The sequence below is a fragment of the Hypomesus nipponensis genome, chromosome 11 (assembly GCF_054491055.1).
Source record: "Hypomesus nipponensis isolate SF chromosome 11, ASM5449105v1, whole genome shotgun sequence".
NCBI classification, from domain to species: Eukaryota; Metazoa; Chordata; class Actinopteri; order Osmeriformes; family Osmeridae; genus Hypomesus; species Hypomesus nipponensis.
In genome coordinates this window covers 15,874,869-15,900,385 of record NC_140371.1, presented here as the reverse complement: position 1 = coordinate 15,900,385, position 25,517 = coordinate 15,874,869, and the positions used below count along the sequence as shown (strand labels likewise).

The 25,517-nt window shown below is 49.8% G+C and overlaps 1 protein-coding gene across 5 annotated transcripts in view; it reads right to left on the bottom strand.

The window, feature by feature from the left end:
* Positions 1-25,517, bottom strand: part of inpp5a (inositol polyphosphate-5-phosphatase A) — a 100,060-nt gene that overhangs the window by 8,953 nt on the left and 65,590 nt on the right. For all 5 annotated transcript variants that reach the window (XM_084710097.1, XM_084710098.1, XM_084710096.1 and 2 more), the window contains exons 9-12: positions 24,804-24,888; positions 10,366-10,461; positions 9,875-9,949; positions 4,228-4,301 (exon numbers count right to left, since the gene is read on the bottom strand). In XM_084710097.1, coding sequence (XP_084566223.1) covers positions 4,228-4,301; positions 9,875-9,949; positions 10,366-10,461; positions 24,804-24,888 — 330 coding nt within the window. The remainder of the gene's footprint in view (positions 1-4,227; positions 4,302-9,874; positions 9,950-10,365; positions 10,462-24,803; positions 24,889-25,517) is intronic.

Here is a 25,517-nt window from a genome sequence, read left to right as displayed (position 1 = left end):
TCCATAAACGGAATCACGCGCCTTCACCAGAGGATAGGGGAGCTTTCAGACTTTCCCTGACCAGAACAAGAGGCCTCCTTCACTTAGCCACACCAGGACTATCTATCACACACGTGTGCATGCAAACACACACGCATAAACATGGTGCAAACTCACACATACACAGGCCCCAGTACAGGACATACACAGACACACCATCTCTCTCTCTCCCTCTCCACCTCTCCACCTCTCTACCTCTCTCCCTCCCCCCACTGATTGACATCACTTCTCCAGCTCCTCAGCGCCTAGGGTGTGTGACTGAAGGGTCTTCATCATTATACAATGAAAGTTACTGTGCAGTGGACCGCAAGCTTCCTGTTCTGCTGTCCAATGGGATGACATCTTACTTAAGAGGCTATAGTCAGGAGCGCTTAGTTGTCGAGTGGAAATTCCTGTAAGATATATTATAGGTAAGACCATGCATCAAGCTAAATGAACAAAACCACAACAACAAGTAAATCTTGCTCTGTCCTTTGCAGGCAGGTCACAGAGCAGGTGGATTGAGTGTTTTGAGAGTTTATCAAAGGTAGACAAACTAATGTCACTGGGCCAAACGCTTTTCTGTCCTCCCTCAAAAAGTTTTTTTCTACTGTTTTCTTCCCACAGCCTTAGCCGTAGCCCTGGCCTTAGCCTTGCACCAGCCTCTAGAAGGAGCCTCACTCCCAGCCTCATCCTCCAGACCCAGGTCTACTTCCAGCCTCGCTGTGTGAACGGTGCATCTGTTCCCAAAGGCAGTCACTCTTCAGCCCATCCTCATAGAGCTGCAACCTTTGGAAAATGTATGCTAACGTGCCAAGGTTGGTCCACGGGGCGCTCCCCAGCTTCCTGTCAAACACCAAACGGTAAAGAGACAACTGTTTATCAGCGCTCCCCTTACAATCCCCCCCCCCCCCCCCGCCTGCCTCTCTCTCTCCCCCTCAGTTCCTCTCCCGCCCCCGTCTAGACTTGGCAAACACAGAAGCACGGGACTGGAGCCATCCTTTCTCTTTCTATAGCATCTTCCCATCTTTTACTCTTTTTTTTGCACTCCACTCTCTACTTTTCCCTCCCAACCCCCCCCCCCCCCCCCCCCCCCCCCCCCCCCCCGTTCTTTCTTCCTCTCTAGTGAACTCCAGAGTTGTACATTGATGGAGTTCTATATTCCCAGTCGGATGTCCCTCCATATCTTCCTCGGAGCTCCTTCCCTGTAACCGAGTTAGGGCAGGGAGACATTCTTCCACAAATCCCTCATTGTCCACTGCCTCTCCCCCTGCCGCGCTCCCGATTCAATTTTTGCATCGATCTTTACACAAAAAAAGAGTAAAGAAATCGGATAAGGGCAGTACTAAAAGCATTCTCCTAAATCAATCAAAATACATGAATACGTTACTCTAGATCTTTAGAGGTTTTTAGGGGAGATTACCTCAGTTATGCCATTCCGGCTATGAAATCAGAAATATTGTAATATAGCAGAGCGTTATTTTCTGTGGGAAGGCGATTGGGCTGTCTTTGGACAAAGATAATGGGCATGTAAAACCTTGAATGACAGGTCCAAACCCTGATACAACTACTTTCCTTGATGCTGTTTTGGCCCGCATGCTGCAATTGAGTTTGATAAAAGTGATTGGGTTCTGATTGATAGACTCATATCAAAAGGACTGGGGGCCAACCCCCCCCCCCCCCCCTTTCAATTCCCAAACCCCAACAGATTCTACCTTTGACCATACATGGGCGAGTCCAGCCCTGAACGAGTGTGTTTGGATAGATGTTTGTGTGTGAGGCCCGTCTCGCAGCCTAACAGCACACAGCAGCCGACTGGCACCAGGTCCAACTCTGGCATGGTACGGCCACATTCCACACGCCGGTGGCTGAGTACTTAGACATGTCATACGCAACTCTGACAGACGACTTCTTGAAGGCGAGCAATATGAATTTACAGCTTGTAGCACATTCCATGAATGTAAACACCATGCACAACAACGCATGGAACACAGGCCCTACTAACCTCACTGAAGCCCACCCCCAAATGCCAACAACATGACTGTGTTGCTTTCTAAAAATGGAACAGAGACGCTGGCTATAGCCGTTTGAGCTTCTGCTGCAACCTGGTGGATGCAAAAAGGGATCCACGCATGTCCTTTTGTCTGTTTTCAAATCAATTCGATAAGAATACAGCTGTCAAAAATGTACGTCTGAGGTGTATATCTCTATCATTGGAAATCTCGCCTAATTTAGCACCTGACAACGATGTACCAATAGGCCTACAGTGTGTCTATTCATTACCCTGTACCCAGATGACAACAAGTAGAATTAACTTATAGATTGAAAATGAGTGACCACAGTATTGATTTATAGACTAAACATAGACGAGCATCTGTGTGTGTGTATTTGCATTTGCGTGTGTGGGTGTGTCCGCGCGTGTGTGTGTGTGTGTGTGTGAGGAGGGAGGGCCTCTGATGGCCTGTGTAAAGAGCAGTAATAACCTCCCAGATGGTGAGGGGCCGGTTCAGAGCAGGCTACGTGATGGAGAACAATCATCGAGGGCTTGATTGCTCACCGAGCACAAGGCCCATCTGACAGGGGGAGGGAGACAAGTGTGGATGTGGCGTGTATGTATATAGAGTCACATTAAGTGTGTGTGTGTGTGTGTGTGTGAGCATGTGTTAAGTGTGTGTATGTGGCAGGGGCTGTTTAAGTTTAACTAGGCCATTTCTACTCATTCACCACTGACAATGATATGGCTTGTGGAGGCTGGCGAGTAGATCAAATCAGCTTTCATATGCTGCTCCCGGCTTCCATCACTTTGATTCATCCTGCTTCCAAGTATGCGAAAAATAATTTGTATTCTTATGTGGCAGCTTGTTCATTCACTTCGCAGTGAGATGATTCAATATTATATGGATAGATAGGTGCTAAAGTCACACGGTTTAAAAGGACAATAAATCTACCTGTCACTTATGCAAAGTGATGTAAATGGGGTCCCCGATTAAGACACTGAGTCATTTAAAAACAGTGAGTGCTGGAACTTTGACACACACACACACACACACACACACACCAAGGTACTCTCTTGCTCAATCTCTCATACACACACATACTAATTCAGTTACACACACACACACACAGTCCCCGACCGGCCCTGCGCCCGCCACTAGAGCAGTTTATCAAGTAATTATTGTTTGATTACAGCGTTTCATTATCTGCACTGATTGAGTCACAACTGACGGCAAAGGTCAGACACCATTATCACGCGAGCGCCGAAACAGATTTCCACCATGGCTGACTGTTTGCCCTCCCTCTCCTCTGAAAGGGCTAATTGCAAATGCATTTGTTTGAGGACGAGGAGAACGAACCCCTCGCCCCAGTCCCCCGCCCCCAACTCCCACCGCGGCGGAATATCAATGCGCCTCCACACGCACACAGGGGAGTCTTTTAGGCGCACGTCCAATCACACTAAACAATTGATAACCATCAAAAGCGTGTTTGGCCCAAATGACACCCACTTGCGGCAATGAGGCTTGATTGAGTGATAGTGAAGGCTTGCATCATTAATAGATCAAAACACGTCAAACAACTGCTGTTCTGCTCAGCGAGAACGCTTTGCGGGTGAAGAGAAAGGTCTAATTCTAATGATGTCTGAGACAATGGACCCATATGCCCTTTCTGAACTGTCAGTCAAGATATCTGTGCTCTACTGGAGGCCCATTCTGAAACAAATGCTGCGTGTTCGACTTAGTAAGAAGATGATGATGGACTGACATACAGTCTGATAACATCCAAACAGTACATAGAATGACTAACGGCTTATGCTGACTTACCAGTTTGTTTGTGAGAGACCTAGCTATGTGGACAGCCATTTCAAGGACAGACTAAATAGTCCTACGAGGGGTAATAGAAACAGGAGGTAATATCCCAGGTTATATACCAGGTCATATACCGGGCCATAGACTAGAATGAAGAGTTGGACTCTTTAGGGTAATAGACCCTTAGAAGCGATGGATTCACTTCGCCTGAAGATGTTAATGGCCCAATGTGTCGTGTCCCGTTGTAAGAGCTGACCTCTCAACTACACCAATTTAAGGACATAAATAAAGATCATAAATGGGGGGTGGATATGAATATATGAACCTGTGAATTCTATTTTCTCTAAGGTGTGTAGATTGACAGAGTACTGCATATGCCGTTATAAATATTGTGGGGGTTCCATACCTGGGAGGAAAGGATATATCCAGCTCATGCAGTCGGTCCTTGAACATGGACAGCTCTTTGTCAAACTCTAAAAGCTGTGAAGAGAGGAAGGGGGGGGGAGATAGAGAGACAGTCATAAATAAAGGGTTCATTTCTTTATTACAGCAAGTAATATCCCTCATGTCAGTCATCACTCACTGAGTGAATAACTATGAGACGGTTTATGTGAGCGCACGTGTGAGTCTAAGAGTGTCAACTTCATAGCATACATACACAAACACAATCATTACAATATTTAACCTGGCCATGTACAGAATAGCAATGCACGAGTGAATAATTGTCTCTGATTGTGTGTGTGTGTCTGAGTGTGTGTGTCAGGCCCCTCTAGGTTCGTCCTGGTGGGAGTCTGTCTCTATGTCTGTCCACACTAACAGTGGATCCAAACACTCTTCATTAATCATGTCTCGATCCCCAGCTGCAATCCCTCTGACTGTGCACATACACTCACACACACACACACGGACACACACACACACACACACACGACCCATAAATCATTAGTGAAAAGTGCAATTAGCAGCTCCTTGTACACATTAATTATGTGGGAGATGAACAGGTAGCCGGGCCACCTGCATGGCTGCCCCTCTGAGAGACTGACAGGTATACTCCCAACCCCAGAAGACCCCCCCCCTCCACTGGCCCCGCCCCTTCTGTCAGTCAGGCCAGAATCACTCCTGTTGGCGGTAAACTGAACCGCTCAGCACGAGTTTGACACGAGACAACAACTCCAGTCTAATGAAGACTTCCCCCTCAGCTTCTGAGAGGTTGTCAGGGAATCCAAAAGCTGACTTGACAGTGATGCCATTACCCTGTTGTTCAACACGAAACAATGTGGTGATTGGAACATAATGCAATCTCATTCTAGGATGATAATGACAAGATGGCGGAGGCGTCCACAACAACCAAGTGAGAGCCAGGACAGGAGAGAGCCTGTCCGAGCACTGTTCCATTGTCTCCCTACAGTGGCACAACGACAGCCACTCATCCACAGCTCCTATGAATATGTTAGCGGGCCGGATAGAAGGCTGACCGACCTCCATACACGCGTGTCCACGCCTGTTTATGCATGCGTGTATGAGCGAATGCTCGCGGGTGAAGCATGTCGCAAGGTTGCGCGCTCGTGGGAGGGGGGGATGCTGGCATCCGTGCGCCTGGTGCCGTGTGGACGCCTATATGTGCGAGTGAATGTGTGTGTGTGGGTGCGTGTGCGTGTGCGTGTGTGTGTGGGTGCGTGTATGTGCGAGTGAATGTGTGTGTGTGGGTGCGTGTGTGTGTGTGTGGGTGCGTGTGTGTGTGTGTGGGTGCGTGTGTGTGTGGGTGCGTGTATGTGCGAATGAATGTGTGTGTGTGGGTGCGTGTGTGTGTGTGTGTGTGGGTGTGTGGGTGTGCGTGTGTGGGTGCCCGTCTGTGCGTGTCAGTGGTGTAGAACAGTGGTCATTACTTCCCAGGCAGTGGGGCTCCCAGGCGGAGTGTGGGAGGTTGAGGAGGGCAGATGTGCAGCATTCATCAAATTCACACAGACGGGGTCACAGGAGAGGCTCCCGCACTGTGGATGAGGGATGGGGGAGCAGGACGCGGCCCACGCTCTGCTCTACACACACCCTCCCAATGACACGCTCTCAGAGAGGGACACGCGAGAGTGTGTGTGTGTGTTTGATGGGGGGGGTGGGGAGTGGAAAACTAGTGTTATAAAGTGTTTTATCCGAGATATACTGTAACATAAGCTGACAGAGTATGCAAGTGTGTGTAATGTTTGAGTCTGTGTTTGTTCATCATAATACAACTCTAATTGATGACATTGATATTGGTAGCATGTGCGCGCGTGTGCATTTTGCGTGCCCGAAAAAGAACAACAATAGCATGCCTCTGTGTGCACAGGTGTGTTTCCACGAGCTAAAGTACCTTCCTTGCGAAGTGACACCTATTAAGAGGCAGCAGATGAGCAGTGTCAGGGGCGACAAAGCACTGGGTGTTTCCGTGATGTGTTTTGTGTGCGGGTGTTTTTCACACGTGAGGAGTCCTAAGTGAATGTTGAGTAATTCATTTAGGGGACTGGAAAACCCGAGGGCTGAAATTTCACACTACATTTCATCCCGGGTCAATTAAGCATAATGATTTGCTGGTCTGGTAGGTCAGCAGTAAAAAATCCCAGCTTATATTGGTTCAAGGCCTCATCGCATTATAAAGCTGGAGTAGTTTGTCAGCCAGAAATGACCTTGAAGTTGTGGAGGGGGGCTGGATGGCCGTATAGCTCTGGCAATATCGTAGAAAGGAGAAAGATGAGGAAATGCCTGACAAAAAAAACCCCCGTCAGGGTTCAGATTTCTTACTTTGCCAGGACAAGCGCACAGCTAAATCACATTGGTTGTGATTGTTATAAGGCACAAGTTGCGGGGAATGAGGGAATATGACTAAACTGTCCAGACTCACCATCTGACCCGGCCAGAGCAGGCCAGGGCTCATAATTGTGCTTTGATTTACACATTGTCAACTGTCCCTCCGACAACACCTGCTGCCATTAAAGACCATCAATAAACAGGGAGGTGAAAGGTCATTTAATTTGATTTTTACACCTCACACTTGGCTTTCATTGCGAGGGCCATATTTTTCCCTTCTTTTTATGAGATGTTCATTATTTGGTGTGGAAACGATAAACTGTCACTGACAGGGGGAGGCTGAGTGGGTCAAGCCAACACTGTCCCAGTGGAAAACACCCACAATCTGCTCCCCACACTTCAAAAACAGCACCCACGTCACAACGAGAATCGACCTATGTTGGTATTCCTGTTCCCAGCCTTCATAGATTGTTTTGTCAAACAATTAAAATTGTGCATTTTTCACCACACCTATGACTGACGCACATATTAAGGGCAGAAAACCATGAGAAGGAGTATGTATATTTTCGTTCAGAATGTTATGTGATCAATACTTTGCCATTAAGAGACAGTCTGGGGGCCAATTCTCCTCAGTCTGTACGCTTACCTATCCAGTAAGGTCAGCTTCTATTTAGCATGCTGGTGTACTACCACTTAAGAGCCCTGACAGGTAAAATATGAAAGAAAGTTTAGCCGGAGAGCGAGGGAAGGAGTTTCTCATTTATTTATTTATTTCCTTCATCTCTGAAAGTCCTGCTTGAGTAATGCCTCCAGCTGCACGCCTTGAGCATGACAAGGAGGAGGCGGCCCTGACAGAAAAGTTCATCACTCGCAACAGGACCACCCTCCGCACCCCCCCCCCCCGCCTCTCCCCCACTTCCCCCTCCACCCCCCCCCCCCTGTCTGCGGACACCACACTGATAAAGTCACAATAAAGAGATACTGAAACAAAATCAATGATACAGAGAGAGGAGGAGGAGGGGGGGGGGAGAGAGAGAGAGAAGGCGGGAGGGAGAGAGTGGAGGAGGGAGAGAGTGGAGGAGGGAGAGAGTGGAGGAGGGAGAGAGTGGAGGAGGGAGAGAATGGAGGAGGGAGAGAGTGGAGGAGGGAGAGAGTGGAGGAGGGAGAGAGTGGATGGGCCCAAGGGGAGGAGATACAGGATGAGGACGCTCGCTGCACAGTGGGTGGAAGTGGGGGTTTGTTTGGGGTGGGGGCTTGGGGGTGGCTGTAAAGCATCCTCCCCCTTCTCTCCCTCTCTCCTCCCCCCATCTCTCTACCAGAGTAAACTCTCCCCTTCCCCAGTGCGCACCCCCCCTCCCCCCCCCACCCCACCCCCCTTGCCGCGTTGAGCCACCGGAAAATTTAATCTTCCCAAATACTCATCAGGGCTCTCCATCGTCCCCGGCCTGACAGCGGTGGGGATAATTAATTATACAATTTCGATGGGGATATCGACTAAACAAACCTATTAATCATAGCAAAAGTCAATAGGCATGGACACATTCAATCATGTCCCGTCTAATGATTACTCCTCTCAAAATACAATAATTATTTTCAAGAGCTGCCTCGAATTAAATTTCTGTCAAGCTGGTACAAGTCTAGTAGTTGATGAAGGATGCAATGGATTTCCCCCTCCCTCTCTCTCTCTCTCTCTCTCTGTCTATCTCTCTCTTGCTCGCTCTCTCTCAGGAGGGGTGTGTGTGGTGGGGGGGGGGAGAGAGCACATTTATCCTTTTGGAAAGGTAGTTTGTTTTATAAGGATCATAACACGGTGTGTTTAACTAGACCATGACCATCAGATTATCTCTGATGCCCCATTACGCCATTTATCTTGCCAGGAGGCTCGAGAGGGGGATGAAGAAAGCAAGGAGGGAGGACAGGGGTAGGGAAGGAGAGGGAGGGGAGGAGAGGGTGGGGAGGAGATGAGAAGAGAGGGGAGGAGAGGGTGGGGAGGAGATGAGAGGAGAGGGGAGGAGAGGGTGGGGAGGAGATGAGAGGAGAGGGGAGGAGAGGGTAGGGAAGGAAAGGGAGGGGAGGGGAGGAGAGGGTAGGGAAGGAAAGGGAGGGGAGGAGAGGGTGGGGAGGAGATGAGAGGAGAGGGGAGGAGAAGGAGGGGAGGAGAGGGTGGGGAGGAGATGAGAGGAGAGGTGAGGAGAAGGAGGGGAGGAGATGAGAAGAGAGGGAGGGGAAGAGCTCAGGAGCCTACTGCACACATACACATCTGGCTGTAGACACCGATACACAGAGATGGAAGCACACACAAACGGATGCTTGTTTAGTTTGACACACGTTTACACCCAGAAGGACATGCACACAGGCCTGCGAGTGACCTCCCACTGTAGGTGAGCACTTGCATTAATACACAGTCCATTCAGTATGCTTTGTGACCTCAGACTAGATGTCAAAAAGCTTATCTGTGAAGTGTGTGTGTGTTTGTGAGTGTGTGGTTTCTGTGCTCTGAATTGCCCACTGTGTCATAAAGAGCCCTATTAAAGGGGAAGTTCATATGAGGAGTTTTTACTTGGTGGACACTTAAACATAATCAGATCTGATCATGATCTCTGAAGGAATCTTCTGGAAGGAAGTTATATATGAGTCATGTGACCGCTGCTTGGAGACAGAGAGTGCGGCTATGATATGGGAGGAAAGAGGGTGGTAATTGGTATCCATCTATACCCCCCTCCCCCCTTCCCCAAACACAATGGCACAGTCTCCTCTTAATCATCTTATCTCCGCCCCAAATCCACATATCTAACCCTGCAGCTGGAGCTCATCTAAGTCTTTCCAAGAACTCGTTCATAAGTGTTGCACACTGTTGCTGTCCCTGAACGCCCCCCTCGACAGAGACCCGGACAGTGGGAAACAAAATGAACAGAAGGGAGCCAGGCTGGAGGGGCAGGCTGAGAGGAGCCAGGCTGGAGGGGCAGGCTGAGGGGAGGCATGCTGGAGGGGCAGGCTGAGGGGAGGCAGGCTGGAGGGGCAGGCTGAGAGGAGCCAGGCTGGAGGGGCAGGCTGAGAGGAGCCAGGCTGGAGGGGCAGGCTGAGAGGAGCCAGGCTGGAGGGGCAGGCTGAGGGGAGGCAGGCTGGAGGGGCAGGCTGAGGGGAGGCAGGCTGGAGGGGCAGGCTGAGGGGAGCCAGGCTGGAGGGGCAGGCTGAGGGGAGGCAGGCTGGAGGGGCAGGCTGGAGGGGCAGGCTGGAGGGGCAGGCTGAAGGGAGCCTGAAGGGAGACTTACCGAGGTCCCGTTGTTTTCCCGGAAAACGTCTTGGTTGACGTAACTAAAAAGCTTCTTTTCAAGTTGAAGTACAACCTGGGAGGTGGAGAACGGGAGAAGAGAGAGAGAGAGGGGGGGGGGGTAAGCACAGATTTTCATCTGAACTGCAGCTTGTCATTAGAGCTAGAATATGTTCCGCTCAGCTTCACAGGGCTCTGGTGTTAAAACTTTGTTGTCATCAGTGATGAAAGATGTGTTGCGGACTGGTACTCTGTAGTGCCTGGGGTTTTCCCTCTATGTGGGCTGACTGGGGAAAATGGAAAAAAACTCCCGGCCCTGATGGTATTTCATGCCAAAACACCAGACCCCAGTGGGATAGGTCATCTTCAAATCACAAATTGATTGAATGCATTGAACGAACAATTAACAGTTTTTTTTTTTTTAGCATTCTAAAAGGGTTTGGTGTTTGCAGGACGTCACATTCCTAGATGCTAGTGGACGGTTCACAGTACCTTTCGATCGTTTTCGCTTTCCCGAAATATTAGCTTGTCGATTTCGTTGGTGTCGGCGGCTCTCACTGTCTGCATGGTGGCTGAGGTGCACAAAGTCTGTGGAGAGAGAGAGAAAGAAGGAGAGAGGAGGTTAAGGGGGAGGGCGAGTGCTTAGTGACAGAACACACAGACGGACTGTGACACAGACGGACTGTGACACAGACGGACTGTGACACAGACGCACTGTGACACAGACGCACTGTGACACAGCCGCACTGTGACACAGCCGCACTGTGACACAGCCTGTGGGACGTTCTCCAGTCCTCTCACAAACACACACATGCACACACAGTAAGCATTCAAATTATTTTTGAGGAACCACCTCATAAGCACCGTGTCACTGTCCCCCCCCCCCACCCCCCCATCCCCATTATTCTGTTCTGTGTAGTGACCCTGTGGACCGTGTGCATGGTTAAATTCCCTTTTGTGAACTCTTTTAACAATTAGTTAAACATTCGACCATCTGTGTTTGAAGACAGTTGAATGAGGTAATCCTTCAGCCAGTGGTTCCCATACCACACTGCAGAAACAGTGGCCTGATTGAAATTCAAAGCACAGATTAGATAATCGGGTCAAGCCAATATAACGGGCAGCTAAAGGCCCTTTAGACTGAAATGTCACAAATCAGTCCGGCTAGGCCCCTGAAACCCTGCTCCAGTTAGAGCAAACACCCGGTAAGAGAGAGTGGAACATCCCCTCCTGGTACACACACACACACACACACACAGACACAGAAAACACACACACACACACACAGACACACACACACAGAAAACACACACACACACACACAGAAAACACACATATACACAGAAACCACACACATACGCACAGAAAACACACATACGCACACACCACTGCAGCCCCCCCCCGCCCCCCCCCCCCCCCTCTAGAAGCTGTTTTCTAAAGCCCTAACAAACCGCTCCATCTTTCACTCATTTAGGCCCTCCAAATGCAGGGTCAATATGGTCCCCTGGCATCCAAATGCTAATGCGCTTAAGTGCGCTTAAGCAGCTTTGTGCAATGAATAGGCCAAAGAAGGAGCCAGAGGAGGTTAAGGCAGAGATACTTTCCCTGTCAAAAAGTCATTGTAGCTGCAACTCAGGGAAGACAATTGCAGGCAAAAAAAAAATCATTTCTCAACCCCTCTCCGTGACTCTCACCACACACAAATATGCCCAAACGGCGCTCTTCATCTTCTTCCTGCTGTGTGATGAGGACGCAGCCATCGGAATTAAACGGCGAACAACAGTGAACAAAGATCGAGTCATCATGCCTCAGAAGAACGGAAAATACAAAAAAACGGAACGTATTCAAATGAGGCTTTCATGTTAGTAGCTCCTACAAGTGCTTGGCACCCTTTTTCTTCCAGTAGAAGCCCTTCTGTCGGCTTTGCAAAATCCTGAAGCCAGCCAAGCAGAAATCCCCAGACCACTTTATACTCGGCACTGAAGCCAGGAAGCCATACAGCTTATTGGCCGCCAAAAAAACATGGATATCTAAAAGGACAGGAATGGACTCTCCATTCATGTTCAAATTATTTCTATAATCCAGCGAGCACAATCCTGGCGATGAAAATACATTGTTTGAACACAAGGGTCAATGTTACTTGGCGCTTACATGAATTTATCCCCACATGTTCTGTCAAAAGCACACCTGCACAAGCAAGTACACACACACACACACTTTTATTTGGTTTCATCTGAAAGAATAAGGGAATGAGATCATACTAAGTGAGGTCATTGGTCCACAATGGATATGAATGAATGTCAAAACTTGTGCCAACTGCCCTCAGACTCTAAACCGCAAGACCAACATCAATGACTAGAGACACGTCAAGTCAGTTTAGACAGACGCGTGGGGAAAACATCCCTGTCCTCGGCCTGCTGTGGGGCGACTGAGACTGAAACGGATCGTCTGTCTGAAATAAAGTTACACTGAAAATGACCTGAATAGAATTTGGTGGGTGCAGTAGATGGGTCCACTGTATACTTCTACACAGTATATAGGTCTGACCCCAGCGGTGCAGAAGAAGCTCGCTGGCAGAACAACCCTGACATATGACGGATTGATTCATTCATGTGTTCATTGACTATGACTGATCATGGTGTCGCAGGAGTCTGAGGCGGCTGATTGCACGCCATTGATCACGGACACTCTCCTGTCGTCCTGAGATGCCTCAGCTAAAAACAACCTCTCCCCCCCCCCCAGGCTCCCCTCCTGCGATCATCCCCCACTCCCTCTCTCTACCTCTCCCTCTAACGAAGAGCAGGGACAAATGAGAACCCCATGCCTCTGTTTAAGGGCCTTGGGTCATTGGGGAAAGGCTGTCCGTCTGCCAGGGAAGCCCAGGTGTTCGCCTAGTGAGGAGAGGCAGGATGTGGACCACGAGTTCGGCCAGCCCCTCCTGCGCTTGTGGGTCATGCATGTGGTAATGGCGAGCTGGGGCAACATCAGAGGTGGAGAGTGGAGGGGGGAGAGGGAGGGGGCTTGGAACAAAGCTTCCTCTTTAAGTGTCCCATCAAACCGCCTGCTCCTAAACACATTAAGCCGGAACATGCTCTCATTGACCCCCCCGAAATGACGTTAACGTAACTTGTCTGACTGCAATTTTCATTTGAAACCGAGAGAGAGAGATGGAAATCAGGAGTGAATAGTTTGAGAAAACAAGTTTGTGCAGCGTATGTCTTGGACGTGTTTACCACTGACACGCTCTGCTACCGGTTTGTCCAAACACTGTTCCCACTGGCGCTTTGCATTATGGGTCATAGTTCGAGTTAACAGTGCTGTGTGTAGGAGTCCAGGATTGGGACGGGGACGATAGGTTGTGCTGATGCATCTTGGGAGCCGGTTAGAGCTTGAATAGAGTAATCTCATGACTGTCGGAGAAGGAAGCTACTTCTGAAAGGACCTCACTATTCCAGCTGCTCTCTTTTGGAAGAGAGGTTAAACTAATCTGTCCCATTTCACCCCCCCCCACACACACACACACACACACACACCCTGTGTCCCGTCCTTCTCTGTAAATGATCCTGTCTTAAGAACAGATGGAGGAGATCCTGATCCTAACTCAAACACAACATTGTCCCACACAACCAGTACTTAACCCCAACACAAACGCCATGTGGTCGATCAGAGCATCCCTCCCTCTAGGTACAGTGAGCAGCATCAGAATCTCCAAAAGAGAGTGCCAGCTGTCCTGTGGATTGGTTTTGTCTACGTGGGCTGGGCAGAGGGACCCACTACCATCCCTCAACCCTCTTACAGGGAGTCCCTGCTGATCAATTCCCAGCCCAGCGTTCACGATACAATCATTCTGCCCCATATAATAACTCGCCTTTAGAGTGCCTTTAGAGATCAGCGATTAAATCTCGATCTCTAGGTGGAAGGGGGAGGGAGAGCCAGAGGGACAAACTTAAAAGGGTAGGTAGCAGAGAGAAAAGGCAGTGAGAGGAGGAGGAATAGAAAGGGTAAGGGAAGGGAGCGAGAAAGAGGCAGAAAGAGAGAGAGAGGTAGGTACAAGGGGAGTGAAGGGAGAGAAGAGAGAGGGAGTGAGGGAGAGAGACTAAGAGAGAGCAGTAAGAAGACAGGACTCTGAGTGGAGTATTCTTTCTCCATTACCAGACAGGGGACGGGGCTACCCTTTGTGACACCCGGGGCGCTGGCATTGTCACGGCGTGCCATTATTTTCTCGCTGTCCTGAGGAGGGCTGCCAGCCGTCCCCACCGGGTGCCAACACGGCTGGCAGGTTGAGCGCAGCGCTTAGCGCTCCCCTCTCCTCTCTCCTGTCACCACCCTTCCTCCCTCCTCCCTTCATCAAACCCTGCCTCTCATGCATGATTGAGACTTCTGCCCCCTTGGGCAAAGGGGGTGTCCAAAGTGGGGGAAAACAAATTTTGCTGTCTTCCCCTGTAGCCATTACACAGCTGGCCTGTAAATCAGCCCCCCCCCCCCCCCCCGCTTCCTGGAGTCCAGCCAGGAAGTTCCACACACTCTCATGCTTGCTAATTAATCCCACTAAACACTGTGGATTCATCAATGCCATGGCAAGAGTTAGTCACTCGTAGGATTTAGCATGCGTGTGATGCGTACAGTCCACATATCAAGCAGGAGCAGTGGTAGCATGGGGTTGTCCAGTAAGAAGGTCCTGGATTCAATTTCCGGCTTGGGGCTTGTTGGTGCTCAGGTGGGCTACCTCCTGTGCTCACAAGGGCTTTCTCTGCAAAGAAACCAACCCTAGATTGCTGTCCTGCATGTCCCTGGCCAGGACATGGGTGAGCGTTTGGACGTGGCCCCTGGGCGGTGCGGATGTGGCTGCCCACTGCTCCTCTCTGCCCTGGAGGAAGGTCACCAGGATGGGTCAAACGTAGAGGCGGGATGCCCTAGTGTGTGAGAGATAAAAGGATTCTTCTTCTTGGGATTGACTCTAGTGTTGAGATGCTAGCGTTAGCTTAGCCACGGTGACCCAGACTCCCAGAGGGGGTTAGCCTGAGGGTGCTCCCTGGTCACAAGTCAGAGGGTTGACCCCTTGCTGCCTCGTCTGTGCTTACTCCCCACCACACACACACACACACAGACGTGTACACACACACACACACTCGCCACAGAATGTGAGAGTTGGAGCTGGCTGGATGGCGGGCCTCGATGTAGGGGGTCTCCAAGCTGGCCACGCCCACCGTGAAACGAGGGCTGGAGGTAAATGGAGGTAATGATACTATGCCCTATTTATCTTGGGCATTATAACATCTGGGAAACTTCTCTAAAACAATGGGCCGCTTTGAGAGGCCTGCCATTCCTGGCCCTGTGCTACCTTGCATTTGTCCTGCACGCATTTGTCCTCTCCGAGAGGATAATGGACAGGCCACAAATCATCCAGGACAACAGGATGGAGGGGTGAATGTGTGTGTGTGTCTGTGTGAGTATGTGTGTGTGTGTGTGTGTGTGTGTGGGTGTTCATCCCCCCTGGTATTTAACTCCTCTGCTTGCCCATTCTCTAGGGCCCCGCAGGACAAATTGCCCTGCTTGGTTGTCTTTGAGAGGCAGTGCAGCGCGCAGAGAAAGGGACAGGGCTGAAACACAGGGAACAGGCCCATAAAAATTCATCACTTTGACCCCCCTGACCTCCCACTACTGGGGGTTCCACACACACACCCAGATCTGGGCTCACGAATGCTGGATAACCCCCCCGCCCCTCCCTTAATTTCACACACACACACACAAATAATGCAGATACGCATTCACCATACCATTGGTCTAAATACTCAAGGTATACCAAACTTACACACACAAACAAATTATCTTGAAAAACTGCTTACAATACAGCTTTCACACAGGTTAAGACTCACAAAATTAAAACACACACACACACACTAGAAACATAATAGCTAAATAGAGAGTTCTTAACAGGAAAAGGCCACCAGATGCTTCATTGTGTTTATGTGTGTGTGTGTTTGCACGTGTGAGTGTGTGTAGAAAGTAGCAGCAGTAAACTGAAGGCAGCCACTCCTCAGCGTATTAGGCAGGGTAAGAGAGGCCATTGTCTCAGGCCAAACTCTCGACACATTACTGCCACCTGTACAAAGAGAGCCTAATGAGAGATTTAATCTGGAAACCTCCCCTGCCACTTTAAGTCAGCAGTTTGTAACCAACTGCGGCAGATGTCTGCAAGGCTGTTTAACGCACCAGTTTCCCCAAAGCTCCTCTTAAAGGCCAATGCACTCAAACCCTTGCTTTTCACTGGCGCAACCTCCATTATTGAGATTGTGCTTCATTTGAATGTGGTTAGATGCCGTTTTTTGTTCCGAACAGCAGCTTAGAGAATGTTAGCAACAGACATCCATGTTTCAAACAAGAATGCTGTTTTCACACCACAGCGAAAGGCAAATAAATCCTGTTTAATGATAACTAAAGAGGAATCAAATCATAAAGCCACAATTGTAGAACATTCATTAGCACACTTGAACAATCAAAAAGAGACAGACTGCTATGGACAGCAGACGAATGACGACTTTGATCACCTAAGGGCCTCCAGGCAAACTGCTAAATCACAATAAATTTGACTGGTTCTAGCTGGCAATCAACTGAAAGACACAGAGGCAGGGGTGTGTGTGTGTGTGTGTGTGCACAACGTGCGGAGGGGGGTTAGGGTTGTTGTCGGCTGGGTCAATTAGAGGATATCGAAAACCCAATCAGGAATCAGGGCCAGCGGTTAGTGATTAGTGTTGGCCCAATAAAAGAGAAGAGATGGTGGAGTTCATTACCGTGGTGATCAATACTGATCACAGCTGAACAATGAATGCAGCTCTGATCCAGTTCTCTGTGGAGAGGTCAGGCCAGGCCAGGGCTCTCCCTGGGACTGGTCTCTGGAACTCTAATAGTCCCCGTCGGATCGAGAGGTTAGGATCTAGCTTCCCTATGACTGACAGTCTTTGAAGCCTGGAAGGCCCATAAATATATGTTTAAGTTTTAGATTTCTGGGCCGCTACTGGTACCATTGAGTTTAACCCCCCCTCCCCTCCCCCCCATGTGTATCCAGTCCAAATAGGAATCGGAATAGGAACTAGTTGCATTCATGAGAAATGAATGCAATAATTCCTATAATGTACGTTATAAAGGTAAGAACAATGCAGAAAAATCCCAGAAACTTCAGATAAGTCTAAGTACACGGCTCCTGCAGAGATATCCTGCTCTGAAAAACAAAGGAGGCTCTCACAATCTCTTGATGCTTTCCTCATGCAGGCAGACGGCTGCCTATATTCCTTCCCAGCGTACAGTGCGATGAGAGGATCCACGACCCCGGTACAAAGCCCTCCCCGGGACACAAAGAACAATGATGCATTTGGAGAGCGCCACCCTTTAATTTGTTTGCACCATTTCATCTAAATGATGCACTTGTCCATCGGGGCTATAATAGGACAGAGGAAGGGAGGGAGCAATGCAGCCAAGGAAGGGAGGTGGTGGCTGGAAAGGGCCAGGGAGAGGTAGGTGGAGGGCTACAGCCCCGCATCAACGCGCTAGGCAACCGTCTTGTGGGTGGGCTTTGTGATACATTTTACCAATTTTTCATGCCCATCCCTCTCAGTGTGACCCCGCAGCCAGGCCCTTTATGCCCCTGACAGCTAGGCGCAGGAAAACATGCTGCCCCTCTGATAGCATGAAATCGGGAACAAAGACCCCCGGGGCGAGGAGAAGGGGGCCGTCGAGGCGCGCTGTGCTGGGGTCCCGCCTGGATGGGGACACAAACAGATGTTAGGCCGGCCCCGGCCCTCTCAGCCCCCTGAAAGGAGGGCCTTGTCGGAGGAATGGGCCTGAAACGCATTGTTTTGGGCCTCCTTTAAGACAAAAAGAAGAGCTCCGCACACCCCCTCTCTCTGAAAGAGTGGAGCAATATGGCCGTCACAGATAAATCACCCAGGAAGGAATTGTGGGGGGAGCCCCATGAATTCTCAATGTGCCACTTAATGGGCCTCTTAAATATGATGGGGATATTTGTGCTGGGCTGTGAATGGAGCAGAGTGACTCTTAATTCTGCTGGCCAGAGTTGTTTAAAGGCCCAGGGTGCCAAGGCTGGCTTTACAGCTGGGTGACAAAGAGCCCTTCTGTGGGACATCTCCCTGGGACTGACAGTAGCTGACAAACAACTCAATGAGCTGCTCTTTGAATCATGACATCTCTTCAGCTTTGTATTCATGCCTTCTTTCTATTCTTATTATACGCTTTAATATATGCTGGCTTACATAAAAAAGTGACATTGGTCCGTTTTTCCTCCCCCAGTCTCTCATAAACATGTATGCTTGATACAAGAGTGATATAATAAGATTGATTTAACAATGTAATTTCTCTTGAAGTTTGACCTCTAGGAACTGGATCTAACGTGACATGTTGATCTAATACAGAATGCAATTACTGTCTGACAAGGGGTTGAGGCAGGCCACGTGTTGACTACCTCATGTAAACTCCATGGCAGAGTAGAAACAACATGGTGTGTGTGTGTGTGTGTGTATCTCCATTACATAACCCTGAGACAACATGCACCGTCCTGGGACCTGCTTGGCACCCCGGTCACAATCCATGGCAAGAAAAAAAAAAAAAGGTTATTGTTTTCTCCCCCGCAAATGGCAGCGGACTGCATTAGTCAAAAATAGACTGACATCATACAAGCAGGCCACTATGGGCCAGGCACAAAGACAGCCTTATCCCCCACAGTTTATGCCACACGTTTCGTTTGGACTAAATCAAAATAGCCACTGTTAGCGGTTTGTTGTTCCACTGAGCCATTTCAAAGGCAAGGCCAAGCTGCACTGTGACAGAGGTGGAGGGGAGAACAGGGGAGAGGCATCCATATAATGAACTGCTGGAGATAAACAGTTAAGGAATTATTTGAAGAGGTCGTAGGGACCTTGTTGCTACCCGCCGCAGTTCTTCAAAGTTAACAGACAGATAAAACAAGTCCATAAATCAAATTGGGGATTGTACTGAATCAGTGAGCATAGCCATAACTTAACTATATTGTTTTCAAAGCAAATATGTGGGACCTTGTCTACTGTGTAAAGCTGTTATCACAGGAGCACTTTCATCTCCTCAGACACGCTAACGCTTGTCTGGTCTACACCCATGTACACACTGACAGCCTAATATCCCGGAACACAACGTCATGCTGGCAGCAACTCAACTCATAATGTCTGTCTGCCAGCCAGCCTGCCTGTCTGTTTCTTGTCTACCTGTCTCTCTACTCTTTTCTGTTAGCCAACACCCCCTGTATAATCCACTTCCTGACCTAGTTAAACACCAAAGCTCCCTTCCTCCAGACAAAACTGCTTGCTCCTGTTTTGGCTCCTACTTTTTGTGGTGTGTGAAAAGCCTTCCCTGAGCCGTTAAAGACCAGCGATCAGAGCTGTGGAATGCTGGGAGTCCGTCGAGAGAAAGGAGAGGAAGATGGAAGAAAGGCTGAGGAGAGGAGGGAGGGAAAATAAAGCCTGCTTTCACAGAAAGAGAGGGAGTTAGGGGGAGATCAAGAGAAAGAGATTGGGAGAGAAAGTGTGAAGGCGTGACAGTGAGTGAGTCAGTGAGTGAGCCTTGGAAGGTGAGTGAAGGACACTCCCCTCAGTGAACAGAGGTGTGGCCAGTCAAAGTGTCCCCTCCAGTGAGCCACAGCCCATGAGGAGTAAGGATGCGAGGGGGTCATCAGGGCTGAAACCCTGTCCTGCCTCAGAGACCGGGGCACCACAATCTCAGTGTGGGAGTGGGGGTGGAGGGGGCAAGCGGGGGCTACCGGTGCCAGGCGCTGCCCTCACCCCTGGGTCACGCCATCTACCGCTGGCGTGGCGCGTCCAGCTGCCAGTCGCTCCAGCCTGCAGCACAATGGGTCTGCAGCGCTGCAGCCGTCCTCAAACGAGCGGTTGTTAATGAGCGAGACTAACAGAAGCCCCTGCTTGTCCCCTCTACACGGGCGCCTTTTTAATTACGGCGACGGCACTCCGATCAAAGCGACATCGCTTGCGTTCCACCCTCATCACTGAACTTGCCCCTCCAACCCCCCCGCCCTCTCTCTGTATTCATTAGTATGGCAAGCAAACAGAGGAACAGAGAACAGTGTCTTTTGTTCAGTGGGTATAATCTCCTTCTATCTAGACGGGTTATCTCTGGTATAATGGGGCCCTATTGTGACCAATTAGACTCCTCTATTCACATAATGATACTGTATTGTACCGGGGAACATCTTCATCTGGAGCTGCACTGGTATCAAGTGATTAAACAGGCCAGCAAATGCACCAAGACCCTCCTGTGAGACCGTGCCATACACACAAGACAAGGTGGATTAGCTATATTAAATCACTCTCTTTGGGCAACTTCATTGTGGTCATAAGAGATGCACTAATAGATATGTAACCTTGGATTTTACTCGGAGGTATCATTAGGGTTTATATCTCCATGTCTTGGTCCTGACGGCTATTTTCTTTTATCTAATTATGGAGATTCTCCTGATATGGGACTTGGGGAATTAAGAAATGTGTATGTGTGTGTACACTCGTGTGTGTGTGTGTCTGGGGAACGGACAGCAGCCAAGGAGGGTCACAGTCCCTGGTGTCGGCAGGTCCCACAGAACAGAGGCCCAATCAGTGCTAGCCCACTGGCTAATGGATGGATGGGCCCCCAAATTAATTAGCCTGACTAATGTAGTGTAGACTTAATTACACTGGCTGGCTTTTGATTTATAGCAAGCCAGACCCACACATGCTCATCAAAGCCTGGATGAAAAGGGAAAAGAGGCAAACAATATTTAGCCAGCACAAGTTCACGAGCCGGGACAATGGCTAGGAGCAACATCTAATCCCTGTCTAGCCTACTTGAACAATAGTGTGCATCCTGTGGACACACACTCACAATCAAGCAACACGACACAGAAATATTGTACTGTATAAGTACACATTGACGACAATGCCTTGCTAATACACACATTATACACACACACTACACTGACACACTTTCGACAGGCATGGACTCTGAGCTGCACTGTACTTCAAAGCATGAAAAATGTCATATTTATTACCCCCACTTGTCATTAATGAGCATTTTACAGCATTCATTTGGTGTGGCTCGAGCCAACGGCCCCACCTTTAATTTCATGCTGCTCAAGGGAGAGAAAGGGGCCAGGGACAAAGGGAGGAAGATTGATGCCCTGGCCAGCCCCCGCCGTCCCACCTCAAACAGACAGGGGGCCCTACTGAGGCCTGGGTCCCCCGCTCAAAAGGCCGAGCGTTAGCATTAGCCGGTGGCTACCGTAATGAAATCTGGCCCCATGTAGAGTTCCGATCAGTTCCAATTAAAACAGGCACAAGCTGTGTCACGGGGACAGTAGATCAAGTCAGCAATTAACCTTCCAGCTGGCCCCTATCAATCGCAGGATTGGATCAGCTCGGCCAGGGGCTACACCATTTCTGCAGATATTAAATTTACATTCTATTAAGTTTAATTAGGAGGGATTTTAAATATACTGTGAGTCCAGGCACGGAGCCGCGTTGCTGTCACTGAGCATGCTGATTTACAGCCAGCGCCAACCCTCTGGGGCCCCCAACATGGCAGACCATCATGCACCCCTTCTTCACATCCCATCCCAGCCAGGATGTCCTGCCCCACAGGGGGTCATTTGGCTCCAGACTGTCCTCTGTGGTAAACTGTGGACACACGGGGCAGACTGCACTAAAACGAAGCCCCAGCAATCTGGTATTTACTTTAGGCCTACGTCCAGTCTCTTTTGTGGTGAAGCTTCGAATATTGGATGAAGTGGTCAGGGGGCCAAGCGGGCTCAACACAACGTCAATCCGACAGATGTGTCAAGACATCGGATTGTAAGGCAAAGAAAAACGTTTTAATAGGTTGTTCAGGTTTCAAACGTCCCAGACACCACCTTCTTCACCCACTATTACCCTTACAGCTCCACCCAATCAGTGTTCCCCCCCCCCCCCATTCAGACACCTGAATATCTCCCTAACCCGGTCTCACAGAGCCCTAACCCTGTCTGTGCCCCTCTCCCTGCCCGGGGTGTTGGGTCCTGAGAAAGATGGAGGGTGGAGAGAGGGACAGTAGTGGTGGGGGACCTCCAGGCAGCTCAGCTCCAGCATTAGTCTCCACGTGGCTGTGTCCTTTGTCCCCCAGTCAAAGGGCCGCTGAATGGGGGTCAATTGAAGCCAATTCCCTCTGTCGGACACAATTAATGGGGGAACCGGGCCTGGGAGGGGGGGGGGGGGAGTGGAGGGGGAGGGAGAGGCCGGCCACAGCCTCTGGTTACTGATCCTGCTGCACAAGCATGCCAGGAATCTGCCACCTGTGTCCAACCCTGGGACATTGCCCCCTCCCGTATAGGGGGCAGAAGACCACCAGACGCACACACACACTCACAACTTCCTCTGCACCCATACGCCATGCTGGGTAAAAGGAAGTGGTATAGGGCCTAGGCTGTCCAGTGGGATAGTGTGCCTAGTGTAGACACAGACGGGATCACGCTGGAAAGAGGTGTGGGCAGGCACTGACTGAGGTATCCTCTCATTCCTCATTGCCAACCAGTATGTACAGAAGGTGGCAAGAACACTGGAAAGGATTAGAGGTGCGTGAGAGAGAGAGAGATGGAGAGAGAAGGAGGGAGGGAGGGAGGACATGTGTCTGACTGTCTGAATCAAGCTCCAGATAAGCATGCCAGATCGATACGCTAGTGGCCCATCTCCAGTAAAGCACCCTCCTGGAGGTGCACTAATTGTCCTGCTGACATTAATTGTCATTAAAGGGTTGACACAGCTCTGAGGCTGTGAGTTAGATCAGAACGGGCCCCGCACCCATTTGTTTACTGGTGACATCACGGCTTCCTCCGCGACCGCATCCAAGCCGCCATTAAATCAGCCTTCTAGGGACCGGAGTCCGACTGCTTTACAGTATACGAGCCAGCGCTGGCTCTTTAACGAGCATCTCGGCTGGATGACATCAGCCTCCTGCGTTTGGGTCTTGAGTCCCCGTTAAACGCTTAGCAGCTTTGAGGACCCTTCTGGAGGAGGCAGGGGGAAGGAGATGGGACTGTGCGTGTGCGTGTGTGTGTGCGCACGCGCAAGTACCAGGGGGTCCTTCATGGCCCACGGCTCTGACTTCCTGAGTGTCTCTTCAGTGTAAAGAGGCCCCCCTGTGTGCCGGAACCTCCCCTTCAAGCAGGGGAGATCAATCAGAAACATCTGTCAGAACAACTGGAGGATGGGACCTGTGTGTGTGCGCGCATGCATGAGAGAGGGGTTTGTAACTCTGTGTGTGTGTGTGTGTCTGTGTGTGTGTGAGAGAGAGGGGTTTGTATCTGTGCCTGAGTGTGTGTGTGTGTGTGTGTGTGTGTGTGAGACAGAGGGGTCTGTCTCTGTGTATGTGTGTGCGTGCGTGTGTGTGTGTGTGTGAATGTGTGTGCGCGAGCGAAAAAGGGGTGTGTGTGGAGATGCATGAGAAAGGGAAGGGTGTTTCTGAGATGGACACACACCGCAAGCCTCGCATGTCCCAGGAAAAAAAAGGTCACGACCCTTGGGCCCGCATTTGTACAGAGTGGGAGAGACCGAGACAGCAGCCAACACTCACCTAGCACAGAGAACTGGAGAGAGGGGGAGACACACACACACACACACACACACACACACACAGGGACGTTCTACGGTGACATTCACATGACTTTGTAAGTGGAATCTGTCACCCCCTAATGTCTGCGACATGGCATGTTGTGATTTCATCCCAGTCGCGCTAACGGTTAACTACATCCTAGTCATCAAACATCATCATGAAAGGGAGCCAGGTTTGGGGGGAGGGTGGTCAAATCCCGACCCTTCCTTCTCAATGGTCCCTGTGTTCTGCAGCATCTGCTCATCCCTCTCCTACGGTGGCCTTATTATCTCCAAAAGCAGCTCATATATTCTCACATGATCAGCGCTAATGTGACCCAATTATCCCAGTGAAATCCAATGTACCGTGGGAGATGATAGAATTCCGTCAATCAATGCGAATGATGGGTACAGTGCAAAAACAAACATCTTATGGTCACGCACAGCAATCAATGAGGCAAACCCGCATGCGGCTTGAATGAGGGCGCACCAACTTATGACCCCCACCTATCTGCCGACGATTACAGTTTGGGTTGAATGAGAGCGTGTGACCCTCAACGGCCCCTCTAGTGGCTGGATGGCTGAACTGCGTTCCACATCACGAGGCCCCTCTCCCCTCACCTCACAGGACGAGGTCTTTCCTGAACCGCTTGAGCAAAACGCTCCTTTCTCAAAGACCTCCCGCACTCCTCCTCCTCTTCCTCCGTCTTTCAAAGAGGTTCGGCTCCAAATGGACAATGCCGACACCTTGAACAGGGTTAGTGATTTGAGGGCTATTGTGTCTGGCAGAGAGTCCACCCTCTCTCCCTCTCCTTCCATCTCTTCCTCGGTCATCACAGGGCCCGCCATGGTGTGTGTGTGCGTGGCCTTAGGTCTTTATGGCTTGTTGTCCTAGCCCCCTATCTCATGATGAGGAATGCTGAATGACTGCACTACACTGGGGCACTGTGGCCTCATTTGCACCAAGAGAAGAGGAGGAGGAGGGAGAGAAAGGGGAAGGAGGAAGGGAGAGGGAATGGCACCATAACATAACAATGCACTTGGAGGGTTGCTTGGCAAACACAGCTGGGCTGGCCACAGAGGAGCAAATAATGAGCCATAATTCTGGAGTGCTGCTTTTCTTCCTCAAGCTAATTTAACCGCACAAAGTCACTGCACGCACGCACACACACACACACACACACAAGCGCCCACTCATGAACTCTCACAGCATTGGAACACAGACATACATGACCCACCAACGCTTGCACACACACAAACTCACACACACACAATTCTTACCTCAATAACCTGCATCGAATCCAACCTGAAGTTGAAGTCCCCAAAGACAAAATATGGTAGCTTCTCATACCGCTGGTCAGTAATCCTGTAAAACAATGGGACCACACGTTATTAGGTTGATCTCAGTGGAGTGCTGGTGACTGTTATCTGATTGGTGGTGGGTGGTGGTGGCCTTAGGGCCTCATGTCATTTCTGAAGTGCACAGCGCCACCTGGTGGTACTCACACCTGTACTAGGGAGTGACTCATTCAATCCATTAGGTAAGAGCACTAACTACTACATACTGTATGTCTACTAGTATAATATACCATCTGCTCTGTTCTATAATGGGCTTCAGGAAATGTAAAATGTTTAGTAGTACAGCTTTAAAATGTTTGTTTTTATTATTATTTTTTATCACAGATAAGAAACATGCACTACTTTATACATATAGTAGAGATTTAGCAAAGCAGCAGAGCCTGTGGGTGAGGATTCATGGAGTCCAGCTCGACGTGTCATGGAATGTTTCCAGATCCAGACCAGCCTTGCAGGAGCAGCAGCATCCAAGAGCTGTTCAAACGCACCTTAAGCGAGGTATAATTAACTCTCATACCTAATCATTTACTTAGAAGAGGCCCCTCTACAAGACGAGAGATAAGAAATTAAAAGGAAGGTAGACCTGCTCCGTGCGTAATTAATGATTCAGGATGCTTGCTGTGCTAATCGGGGAGGATA